The sequence below is a fragment of the Alnus glutinosa genome, chromosome 14 (assembly GCF_958979055.1).
Source record: "Alnus glutinosa chromosome 14, dhAlnGlut1.1, whole genome shotgun sequence".
Taxonomy (NCBI): domain Eukaryota; kingdom Viridiplantae; phylum Streptophyta; class Magnoliopsida; order Fagales; family Betulaceae; genus Alnus; species Alnus glutinosa.
The window spans coordinates 5,225,737-5,239,042 of NC_084899.1; the positions used below are offsets into that span (position 1 = coordinate 5,225,737).

General features: G+C 32.6%; 1 protein-coding gene across 1 annotated transcript; it reads left to right on the plus strand.

The window, feature by feature from the left end:
* The first annotated feature begins 4,444 nt into the window (after positions 1-4,444).
* LOC133857847 (probable sulfate transporter 3.5) lies at positions 4,445-11,764 on the plus strand. The gene is made up of 12 exons (XM_062293203.1): positions 4,445-4,886; positions 4,976-5,183; positions 5,298-5,469; positions 7,472-7,537; positions 7,618-7,731; positions 8,554-8,670; positions 8,773-8,899; positions 9,013-9,299; positions 9,966-10,156; positions 10,298-10,380; positions 11,077-11,153; positions 11,249-11,764. The coding sequence occupies exons 1-12, from the start codon at positions 4,493-4,495 to the stop codon at positions 11,426-11,428; spliced, it is 2,016 nt and encodes a 671-aa protein (XP_062149187.1). The 5' UTR covers positions 4,445-4,492; the 3' UTR covers positions 11,429-11,764.
* The last annotated feature ends 1,542 nt before the right edge of the window (positions 11,765-13,306 follow it).

Here is a 13,306-nt window from a genome sequence, read left to right on the forward strand (position 1 = left end):
CTTTTCGTAATTATAAGAACATTGTTGTTCGGCTAACCAAATGTTATTTTGGCGAATCAAGATACTTTAAAAAATGGTATTAAAATGAGCTACATTTGATAAGCTCTGTTAGAGTGCTCACCAATGTAACAAATTTAATATATATAATATTCTCTTTCCTCTCAAAGAAAGAATAAATAAATTATTAAAAATAAATATTTAAATGGAATATTGAATGCAGGCAGTTAAAATAGATAAATGTGATTTTTTAATTAAAATATAAAATAAATTTGTTGAATAGAATAAAACTTTAATAAAAATATGATATATTGTCATTCCAAGACGCAACTCTTAATCTTTGCCTACGTAAAAACTTTTACTTTTACTTTTTTTTTTTTTAAAAAAAAAAAAAAAACCCTAAAACTAGGTAAGGGACCACCTTATCATATGAGCAAAATAGTCAAAAATTGTGTCTTGAAGTAGCAAAAAATCATATCTCAATCTGATACACACTTGAGGATATATAATTGGAACATTTGTTTTACCTTGGTTTTTTTTTTTTTTTTCTTTGGAATTATTATGCAGAGTTGATGCCTTTGGCTTTAAGCATAAGTTGCATAACATTATTAATTAATGTCTTGTAGCTAATGGCCTTATTTCCTCCCATTATTTATCCGTTTATGAAGGATGGACCATCGTCCATCGTCCAGGTTTCATCCACAACTCGAATGGAATTTGTAAGATTAAGGTCAAATACATCATTAATTATGAAAAGAATGGAAATAAGACTGTTCTCAGTATTTACGAGAATCGAGATTGCAGATAAATCAATCTTCGTGGTCTGTTTTGTCAGCTTTCAGAAAGTTATTTAGAACTACGAGACTGTTTGGCAAGCAAGCTAGTGTAAAATTTTCAACACAATTTTTTAACTCTCTCAAAAAAAAAAAAAAAAAAAAATTTATTATTATTATTATTATTATTTTACTTATTATATTACATCAATAATTTTTTATTATTATTCAAATAAAATAACTCATTACTTTTCTATATATATATATATATATATATATATATATATATTATTTTTCTTTACTATATGTCAAGTTGAAGTGGCACTTCTATAAGCCATTTAATTTATTGTTCTGACGTGGTCTTACCTATATGTGTCACAACTTTTGTTGAACACTCTCATGATAGGTGTACAAGAAGGGAGGGGTGCTAAGGAAAGCCTCGCTATGAGATGACAATGTTTGCAAAAGATCCAAAGAATTTAATAACAAGCATATAACTTAAGGAGTAATTTAATAAATTTTAAATCTTAAATAATGATTTATAAATTATAAAAGGTTATACCCCACATGTCTCAACATTACATTTTCCCTTAATATATTATGACTCTGGCCATTACTGTTGTCGTATGTTATTAGCCTTTCTTTTCTTGTAAATATATCTCGAGAGTGTTCCCTACCGCTTGACGGAACGCTTTCCTATTGAGTGAGCTAGGGGTGTACAAACGGAGCGGTTATAACTGCTAACTGCTTTGAAAAGCGGTTATAAATAACCGCTAACCGCTTAGGCAGAAGCAGTTAGCGGTTATAGGGTTTGAGAAAAGTGGTTAATAACCGCTAACTGCTTTTATATATATATATATATAAAATTTAAAAACGCTGGGGAGAGGGGCGTTGTTTTGGGCATTGCTGAATGTCCAAAACGACGCCGTTTTTGACAACATATATAAACATCTTTTAGGTTTAGGTTTCATTTCCTCAATTCCTCACCTCTCGTCTCCTCTTGCCGCCGCACTGCCTCACCCCTCACCTTGGCCGCTCACGTTCCCTCCCTTCCCGACCCTCACTTCTTTCTTCATTTTTGTTCCCTCACTGCGCCACTTAACCCCAGAGTCCCTCCCTCCCTGTGCCGCTTAACCCAAACTTCTTTCTTCATTTTCGTTCACCTCTAACCTCTCATATTTCAGGCTTTCTTGTTTCACCCTCAGGTCAGGGAGCGCTTCAAACCGCAAAAGGTTGGCTAGGTCCCACTCTTGTCCTCTCTCTTTCAATTCGTTTTTTCCATTCTCTCTCTCTCTCTCTCTCTCTCTCTCGCTCGCTCCCTAGCTCCGAGAGCAATTAGGGTTAAAAATACAAACTGAATTTCAATTCCTAGCGAATCTTCTAGTCTTTGGTTTTGCTTCTCAAGAGGTGGAGTTTTCTTGGTGATCTCTCAGACTAAGACTCGAGGAGGAACGAAAAGGCATTGTTAGAAGGTAGGGGATGGAGATCCGGTGCTTCGCCGGTGGAAAGGAACGGCAAGGTATTTCAGGGAAATATGACTTTTCTTTTTTGTGTGCTCAAGTTCTTTGGTGGATCTTTCTCAAATAATTAGTTTCCTCTCGAACGCTTCATTTCGATTTAGTTGGAAGAGGAAAAGAAAAGTGTTTTCTTTGAAATTGAAACATTTTTGTAATGTTTGGGTTTTAGATTTGTTTGTAGTGTTTGGGATTTGGATTTGGATTTGTATTTGTATTTGAATTTTTGGATTTGGATTTAAAAATTGTATTAAAATCAACCCAAAAGTAGAAAAATTTGGCCAAAAAACTAGGCAAAAAACCGAATCCCAAATTAAAAGCGGTTACATAACAGCTGGTTATTTAGTAAATAACCGCTAATCGCGGTTATAAAAATAACCACCTCCACCTAGGCGGCTAGTGGTTGCGGTTGGTAAAATGTAATAACCGCTTAGGCGGTTAGCAGTTTTAGCCAATAACCACCAATTATAACTGCTTGTACACCCCTAGAGTGAGCCTTTGCTACCATTAACAACCGATGTCTTAGAGTTACCTCTCAATTGAAGTCTTCTTGAGTTTCAAATCGTTTAGGGATTCGATCACGGTGCCAATCTTCGGCCTGGAAGCATCGGCGGATTTCATCGCTCGCACGACAATGGCTTGGGCTTCGATGGCTGATTTCTTCTTGACTAGCGCTATTAGGAGAATCTCCTTAGTGGCATCCATTGCAATCATACGACGATTGAAAATTGAATGGTGGGCAACTTTTGAGGAGTAACAAGTGGGGGGCCTAGAGAAGAAATGGTGACCATAGGAAACCAATGAGGATATCAAAGCAAGGAGTGATCCTGATTGCATGTGAGCTGTGTGGATAAAATCACTAGGGTTTCTTTGATTGAGCGAGAGGGTGGCTGATGGATCGGCTAAACGGTGCGAGGGGGGTTAGTAGCTTGTAGTGAGAGGAAACCGATGAGGATATCAAAGCAAGGAGTGATCCTGATCACCTGTGAGCTATGTGGGTAAAATCACTAGGGTCTCTCTGATTGAGCGAGAGGGTGGCTGATAGATCGGCTGAACGATGTAAGGGGGGCTAGTAGCTTGCAGTGAGAGGAAACCGATGAGGATATCAGAGCAAGGAGTGATCCTGATCGCATGTGACCTATGTGGGTAAAATCACTAGGGTCTATTTGATTGAGCGAGAGGATGGCTGATGGATCCTCTGAACAGTGCGAGGGGGGCTAGTAGCTTGCAGTGAGAGTGAGAGAGAGAGAGAGAGAGAGAGAGAGAGAAAAGAAAATAATAAAAAAATTGAAATAAATATATTAAATAAAATAAAAAATATGTTGAAGTGTCTATTGTAAAAACAATAGCTAAAGTAAAAAATTTATACTTTTTCGTTAACTATTTTTACTACTTCTATGGAGAAGCTCTAAGGGCCATAATATGAATTTCTTACGAGGCCATCCCATCCAAGTACTCAACATGATTTGGAAAAAATAGAAAGCCATTTGTCTCAAGGAAGAAAAAAGGGGGTAATGAATTAAGAATATATATATTGGTAAGAATATATACTATTAGTTGCACTATCTTTAGCCTTTTTATTTAAAGAAAAGTCTGATGATCGAGAAAATGTTTGACGGTAGCACCGAGGGGCAAGGACTAAAGACCATGTGCAAGAGTTTTTAATCCATTACCTTTGTGTTTTTTGCCACGAGAAATGGCTTCCGATATTTTCAAATCAATTGAATGTTCGGGAAAGTTTTTGCCCACACGCGCAACTTTGCTTTTTCCAGCACAGTCAACTCAAAACGTCTTCGATCAAATTTGATCAGTTTTAATCAATCTTTCTACTACCACAGTGAAATCAAAAAGAGACGTGAGTGCTATAAATTTTTCTCTGCTCCTTTCTCTCATGTTCTTATTTTTTAAAATCACCGTTAAATTTGTAAACCTTCAAATTTTGTGTTATTATAGCAAGTCAATTTTCATATTTTTTTTTAGATAACACTAAAAACTAGCCAGCTACACTTGTATTTAATTATTACTTCATCCCGCGTATTTAATAGTGACAATTAACTTGAATCAGATTTCGTTAAAAAGTAAAAATAAAATTTAAAGACCGAATGACGCTGCCATAATAGCAAAGCATGATTTGTATCACTCATCTTCCCCTTATCCATTCTCTGTCACCGTTGTATCATTCTCCACTATTTTTGCGCCTATAAATGCATGTATACCAACTACATCGTTCTCACAAACCCCCCAGGTTCTCTAGTCTTTCTCTTTCTCTCTCTCTCTCTCTCTCTCTCCATGGGAACTGTTATGGAATCTGAACATCTGGTGAACTTTGCTCCCCCAAGAGGCTTCGCCACCACGTTGAAATCTGATCTCAAAGAAACTTTCTTCCCGGACGATCCGTTCCAGCAATTCAGAAATGAAAAACCAGCCGTCTGCGTTAAAAAAGCCCTACAATTCTTCGTCCCAATCTTAGAATGGCTTCCCAAATACAATTTCCGTTTATTCCGATATGATTTACTAGCGGGTATCACCATTGCAAGTCTTGCAATCCCTCAGGGAATCAGCTATGCCAAGCTTGCTAACCTTCCTCCGATCATCGGCCTCTGTAAGATCTTTCACGTCCGTTTATATATATAACACATGTTGAACATATATGTAATAGAAGTTAAAAGATTTGTTGGTATTTTGTTGTAGATTCTAGCTTTGTTCCGCCTCTTATATACGCTGTTTTCGGAAGCTCGAAGCATCTTGCAGTGGGAACGGTCGCAGCAGGTTCATTGCTCCTACAGGCTACCATTTCAAAGGTTGCATCGCCAACAGATGATCCCGCATTGTATCTCCATTTGATTTTCACGGCAACGTTCATCACCGGCATCTTTCAGACAGCTCTAGGTTTTCTTAGGTAAAAAAGGGTGATAATATCATTGCTTCTTATGGAAACTTTACTAGTGTTATTATTAGTTTATTACTATAATCACTTTGTCGGCGGTCAATTAATTAAGGATGATTTTTGCAGGTTGGGAATTTTAGTGGATTTTTTGTCGCATTCCACGATAACAGGTTTTATGGGAGGAACGGCTATAATAATCTGCCTGCAACAGTTAAAGGGCTTTTTCGGATTAACGCATTTCACGAATAAAACCGACGTCATATCTGTAATGCACGCAATCTTCAAGAACAGAAACGAGGTTTGTAGGAAAACACGAAGAGACAATAATAGCAAAATATTGTTTTTTTATTTTATTTTATTTTTTTTCTGTACGTTCTTTTCCTTGCTCAAAAAAATTATCTGAATAAAATTTTCTTACAACGTAATTCTTGAAATAAAAAAGTTTACAAACTTTTTAAGTAAAAATTAAACTAAAAAGCTTATAGGCTATAGCCACCATACATAAAATCATATAGAATGACTTTTCAAAGCATGACATGACACGTTTATATAGTTTTTTTGCCTACTTATTATTGGTCTTCAGAAGTTTCTTTTCTTCTGGGCAATTTGACTCTTTTCTTTCTTTACAGAGGACGAAACCTCGAGAATACTCGGTATTTGATAAATCCTCTTTTAATTTTAATTTTCTTCTTCTTCTTCTTCTTCTTCTTCTTCATCTTCTTTAAGGTAATTTCATCATATTGTGTTATTTGGGCCAAAATATAAATATAATGAACTACTTTAGTTAATAGCTTCTCGCGCGCGGTTAGACTCCCATACAAGCCACACTTTATTGACAAATTCAACACAAAATTTGATAAATTGTTAGACTATCTCGGTGTTTTAAATATTGTTTTGGTATAGACATGTGATTAAATGCATTAAGTAATGTCAAGTCCCACTCATGATAGATGTGATTGTTTTTTCTTTCTTCTAAGCATATTATGTTGATTGTTGACCAACTGATTTTTATTTGATTTTTTCTTTTTTTCAATTACTTATTCTTTTCTTCAAAACGAAATAGAGAATCAATTAGTTATCTAATTGATTGTAAAGAAAAAAAAAATGATATTTAAGTAATTTCATAATTTTTTTACAATATTAGTTTATGAGTAATGTTAAAAATCTGATTTTTATCTCACAATGCTGATATACATATTAGTTTTCAACCAACTCTTATATCAGTCATTATTAAATAAAAAAATAATAATGCTACAAACTATATTTTTATATGTCATTCTCAATCAACCTTTTAAAAAAATTAAAATCAATATTGGTTGGGACTGACACGTTAGCATTATGGTAATTATAGGATAAAAATGAGTTTATAAAAAATTAAAAAAAAATGAAGGATTGGTTGAAACTGACTTTACTCTTATTTTACTAATAAAAAAGAAAATTTACTGTTAGTATTTGGTTAAATCCTACGAGAATGACCTCACTTTACGGAGGGGTTGGTGTTTGGTTCAATCGCGCACGCGAATGGCCTCACTTTACGTATACTGTAGTGATCGTCACCAAATAATGACTCGTGTAACACACATGTCACTACCTCGGTTTATAAAAATAAAATAAAATAGATATATAACATTCTAATTTTTTTTTGATACTTTTTACATCACAACAATAATTTTTTTATTACTATTTAAATAAAAAAACTCACTACAAAACAATTTTTTTTTTTTTTTCACTTTTTTCATAAAATATACACAAATTTTATATCACATTTTTTCACTTTTTCATAAAATATTCACAAATTTTATATCACATCAATCACTTCTTATTACTATTCAAATAAATATTCCATTTTACAATTACTTACCAAATAGCTTTGTAGATAGGACCCCCAAAACCCTGAGAAAATAATAATAATAATAATCATTTGGGCAATTTTATGCTTCGTTTATTTTGATGTAAAATGTTTTATTTGACTAGTACAGCTGGAATTAAGTCAGTATAGTCGGAATCTGGTGACGATAGTCAATAATTTTAAATGTTATTTTTGTATCTCTTAAAAAATGTGTTTATTAAAAGTATTATTAAATTAAAATTTAATAGTAATTTATTACAAATTCAATGATAACAACACTATTTAAAAATGACATAGATAAATAAATAAACTCAGATGTAATAGCTTCACCATTATTCTATTTATCATGTTGTTTAGACAAGAATTAAATAAAATAAAACATGAACAGTAAACAATTAGTGATCTCCTAAAGATGATATTAATGAATTGCTCACTTTCCTCTTTTGTACAGTGGAAGTGGGAGAGCGCCGTCGTAGGTGTAAGTTTTCTTTGTCTCCTCCAATCAACTAGATACGTGGTGAGCTCTCTCTCTCTCTCTCTCATGGACATGCATACATGGACTCTTGTAATAAAAATTGTTCGAACATAATTTTGCAGAGAAAAAGAAAACCAAAACTATTTTGGGTGTCGGCTATTGCTCCAATGGTGACTGTTCTCCTTGGCTGTTTGTTTGCTTATTTCTTTCACGCCGAGGACCATGGTATCAAAATTGTAAGTGCCAAGTTTTTTTTCTTCTTTTTATTCTTTCCTGAAACTTCTTAATATTTTTGTCAAACATGCTTTATTAACGTATATTCAACAACTTATATAACGTATATTTATTCATAAAAAAAAAAATAATAATAATAATAAAAAAGAAAGAAAGAAATTATTAACGTATATATACTCAACAACTTCTCTTATTTGCCCATCCGCAAGCTTTTTTTCTTTTTTGCCCACGCCCCTCTCCTTGTCGATGCGTGTAAACACTGTAACCCATGCGTCATCCACACTTAGAGCAGGTACCCTTTTGTAATTTACGGAGGCCGTAAGATCTAGATACGATATACCCAATCTGCGAATCCCCAACCACCCGGCCATCTCGCGTAGATATCAGAGCTGAGTCCTCCTTCCATAACTCCAATCAAATCCTTTCATTTTCAGCGTTCCCTCTAAAAATTAAGGACGGAATTAGAAATTTAATTTGAAGTTAGATTACACGAAATTTTTTTGGAAAGTTTTTGGAAAAAGAAATCCACTAAAAACATTTTTAACAAATCTTGGGGGTGGGGGGCCATTAGTCATTCCAAAGTGTCAAAAAATTAAGCTATTGTTCCTTTCAAAAAAAAAAAAAAAATTAAGCTATTGTTAATTGTTATTTTTACCTTATCCCAAAAAAAAGAAAAAGAAAAAAACACTTCCCTTTCTAACGTGTGGATTTAATCCTAACCATGTATGACGCGTGAACAATAATTCTTGAATTAATAATGAATTTTCTTTAAATATATTTGATTTCTTTTTAACTTTTACTTGTCCTTTTTATTGCATGTTCAGGTGGGAGAATTGAAGAAAGGAATAAATCCTTCTTCAATTAACTTACTAAACTTTGATTCTAAATATCTGCCAACAGTAATAAAAGCTGGTCTTGTAACAGGCCTTATAGCTCTGGCTGTAAGTACTCAATTTCTTCCTATTTCCACTTCTTTTTTTGGTGAATTAAGCAGTAAAAGAGGCGCATATACATGTATTTATCCTTCAAAATAAATTATGCAGGAAGGGATAGCAATTGGAAGGAGCTTTGCCATTCTGACAAACGAAAACGTTGATGGGAATAAGGAGATGATAGCGTTTGGCTTCATGAACATTGTTGGATCTTTCACTTCATGCTACTTGACAACCGGTATAATAATTAATTATATATAAATAAATCATCTATTTTTTGTTAAATCCTGATGGGATTTTATTAACTAATTAATTATCCAAATAATTAATTAGTTATTTTAATGAATTAAGGACCATTTTCGAAAACTGCCGTTAATGTCAACGCCGGATGTAAGACGGCGATGTCAAACATAGTAATGGCTGTCTGCATGGCGCTGACGCTCCTGTTCTTGGCGCCTCTCTTTCGGTACACCCCGCTTGTTGCTCTGTCGGCCATTATCATGTCGGCAATGTTTGGACTCATCGACTATGAAGCCGCTTATCACCTCTTCAAGGTCGACAAATTCGATTTCGTCATCTGCATGGCTGCGTTTTTTGGTGTTGCATTCATAAGCATGGACGTCGGCCTCATGCTTTCGGTACGTATTATATTTTTAACTTCATTCTTATTCATGGCAAAAGACAAAATCTCTTTTTATAGTTTTTTCTTAAATAAAAACTTTATTTATATCCTTTGATTTTTCATCATTTTTGCAATTAGAGTATCCATGCATCTTTAAAAAGTAATAAATTAGGGTCTTCATCTTTCAATTTTTTTTTTTTTAATTTCAACCATCAATTAGAATTTTCTGTTAAATCTTGTTAAAATTTTCAAAATACTCAGACTTTTTTATTAAAAAAAAAATGCAAATATCTAATTGTTGGTCGAAATTTAACGGAATTTATAAAAATACCCATGCCTAAATCTTTGAAAATTTTTATAATTTTTTTTTTTAAAAAAAATACGGGTATTTTGAGAATTTTGATAAAATTTAATGAAAAATTTTAATGAATAATTGAAATTGAAACAAATTGAAAGAGGAATATCCTAATTGCAAAAGTGACGAAAGATTAAAGGTTATAAGTGGAGTTTTTCCTTTAATTTTTTTAATATCTATAATTATAGGGATTATTGGAATTACATTTGATGATCAGTACTTTTGGTTCATACCATAAAATTAATTAACTAATTGTACAGTTAATATATATTTTAGTTTTAATTATTTGATTTGTATGAATAATTTATTAATTTCTTCTTCGATCAGGTTGGACTTGGTCTAATGAGAGCACTCCTATATGTGGCAAGGCCTGCCACTTGCAAGCTTGGAAAAGTATCAAACAGAAATACGTTTCGTGACACTGAGCAGTATCCAGGTTCAGCAAATGTTCCGGGGATGCTAGTTCTACAACTTGGTTCCCCTATTTACTTTGCCAATTCAACCTATATCAGAGAAAGGTAATATTTGTATGCATTTGTAACAATATATAATATACTGTTCAAAAAAAAATATATATAACCTTAATAAGGGGGAAAAAGGAAATTAAAAAAAAATCTAGGTTAATTATTTCTAAATTATTTTGCTCGAATTTTGAGTAGGATTTTAAGGTGGATTCGCGAGGAGCAGGCTATTTCAGATTATGGAGGGTGTAATCTTGAGCATGTCTTACTGGATTTGACAGGTAAGGATAATTTGCCTTCTATGCAGCAATACCTTAAGGATGGGGATTGTTTTGAATTTTTTTGATTTGTCCGAATTTCATAGAATTAGACTGCTGTATTTGGCAACACACTCCAAGTAGAGTCGTTTTTAGAAAGAAAAATGACTCCAAGTATAGTCCTTTTTGTTAAAATGACTCGACTTGTAGTCGTTTTAGTTAAAAATGACATTGGTTAGTGTCGTTTTGCTAAAACGACTCAAATTTTTGTAGTGCCCTCCCCATTTTTCTATTTCTCTTTTCTTTTTTTTCTTTTTTTAAAAAAAGGTCAATCTTTATTTTTCTTATTATAAAAAAAATTTCTTCACATTCCTTTTTTTTATAAAAAGTTCAAATCTCTTTTCATATTTATAACATATCAATCATTTTTTATTACCATTTAAATAAAATTCGGGTCCGAAACACTTGAGCCCTCAAACTGCGTTTCTTAATCTTGCTCGAATTTCATAAAATTCAGACAAAAGAAAAAAAAAAAAAAAAAAAATTTTGTCCCCATCTCATCTATATCTCAATCTAGTTTTGAATGGATAAGAATAAGGAAAAAGTGAAACAGCCGGCCATATCCATTTATTTCTGACTTTTTCTTTTTCCTTTTTTTTTTTTTTTTTTTTTTCTGATGACTCTTGACTTGACAATTACAATTCGATCGCGTTTCTATAGGAGTTTCATCCATCGACATGACCGGCATCGAAACGTTAATTGAAGTACGTAGAAGCTTGCAAGCAAATGAAATTCAGGTAAATAACTTAATTATTATGAAATAGCAAAAAAGAAAAGGAAAAAAGTTTAAATTTTATATATGTTTAATTATTAATTTATTCTTCTTTTCCAGATGGTAATAATTAACCCAAGGATTAAGGTTATGGAGAAGATGATAGCGTCGAAATTCATAGACACCATCGGCAAGGAATACGTCTTCTTGTGTGTAGATGATGCAATTGAAGCATGTCGGTTTTCGCTTCATAAGTCGAAGCATAACCATGATTCTGCAGAAGACTCCATTGTTGCTTAAGATGATAGCTAATATATATTGAAGCATGCATGTCGGTTTTCGCTTCATAAGTCGAAGCATAACCATGATTCTGCAGAAGACTCCATTATTGCTTAAGATTATATATATATAGCTAATTTAGGATTTGAACTAGGCCTCCTGTAATTGTAAAAGAATAAAAGTTGTGCAAATTATGGTCTATATATAAAGTTTATATATCTAACGATGTATCAAGGTCAGGGGTAATATAATTACTACTTCGCATTAATTACCTCTGTCTATCGCCTTTTCATCATTTTATCTATGTATTAAGGCTTTGGAAATAATAATGTTTAAAATTATATTTTTATTGTACAACTATCTTACATTGTTGGCGTGCCAGTTTCGATCAACTTGATCCAATAATTAAGTGGGTTAAGTGGGACAGCCACATCAGCATTGTGAGATAGTTATGCGATAAAAATGTAATATATAATATTTACTTATTTGAAAAGAATAATGCGAGAAACTACATTTTTAGTCTACAATTATCCTATAATACTGATGTATTAGTTTCAAACCTTTTGATGAATTTTTTGTCTTTTGGAAAGAATTTGAAACAACAACAGCTAGAGTTAAAAAGTAGTGCTATATATTACATTTTTATTTTATAATTATTTCACAATGTCAATGTAATAGTCTCAACCAACTTTTAGATCGGTCTTTGTTAAAGAAAAGAGAAACCAAGAATTGATTAAAACTACCAAATTGTGAAATAATTAAAAATAAAAAAAAAATATAATTTCTAACGTTACAAGTGATAAGACATTGTAAAGGTCATACTCTACTGCCTCAGGATAACTTTATAGGGAAATCGACAAATTGTTTGTAATGGTAAAAGTATTACATTTCAAGATATAGAAATTAAATTTATAACTCCATGAATTTGAATGGAAATAAGTTTGTGGTCAGTTATTCATTTGTGACATTTTTTTTATTCATGCAATATTCAATGAGAAATGTTAGGGGTACCGAATCTTTTATCAAAGACTGATTCTAATACTAAAATGAGACATATGCATGTTACATGTATATTTTTTGTACATCACTTTTCTAAATCAACTATTAGATATATATGACTCACTTGTAGATTCTTATGAGTCCTATAAATTCAATAGTTGATTTAGAAAAATGATGTATAAAATATGTACAAGAAATGTGCAAAAATTATTTCTCTAATAAAATAATGTAGAGCTTATTAATAAAAAAGCTTTAGTAATAAAATACTAATAAAAAAGCTTAACATCATTTTAATAATCATCTTTGGAAATAGATTTCCCTTTACCATTCATTGTATGGTCGTATTCAATATTTACATGACGGCGAAAAAAAGGGCACTTAAAGCGGTATAGTCCAAACTGAAAGAAGGACAAGGACAATGAGAAGGAATGAACCTGAAGGTCTGCAAATGTGGTGGAGGATGATTCAGACGTTGTTGATGGCGATATGCTCTTGGCTTCAGACTCAGCATGCTTATTTCACGTGACGTCCAACAAAGGTTGGTTTGAAACCTACAGGTCAGTTAAAATTCTAGTATAGTAACTATGGGTAATGATGCACATTGTAAAATTACCAAGATATGAAGTATCAGGATTAAAATGTTTGATGGTGTGGTTAGAACTTTATGTGATGTTAGACATGTACTAAATGTAGAGAAGAATCTAATTTCATTGGGTACTTTAAACTCTAACGGGTTTAGTTACAAGTCTGAAGGTTGGATAATGAAAGTAGTTAAGGGTGCGATGGTAATGATGAAGGGAGAGAAGAATTCAAAGAACATATATAAACAGTTAGGAAATACAGTAGTAGGTGGAGCAGCTTATGTGGAGTCTGAGTCTGATAATACTGTTTTGTGGCATA

Coding starts and splice junctions, on each gene's coding strand:
- LOC133857847 (XM_062293203.1), top strand. CDS start 4,493: ATGTATACCAACTACATCGTTCTCACAAACCCCCCAGGTTCTCTAGTC. Junction 4,887..4,975: donor TCCTCCGATCATCGGCCTCT/GTAAGATCTTTC, acceptor ATTTTGTTGTAG/ATTCTAGCTTTGTTCCGCCT. Junction 8,900..9,012: donor TTCATGCTACTTGACAACCG/GTATAATAATTA, acceptor TAATGAATTAAG/GACCATTTTCGAAAACTGCC.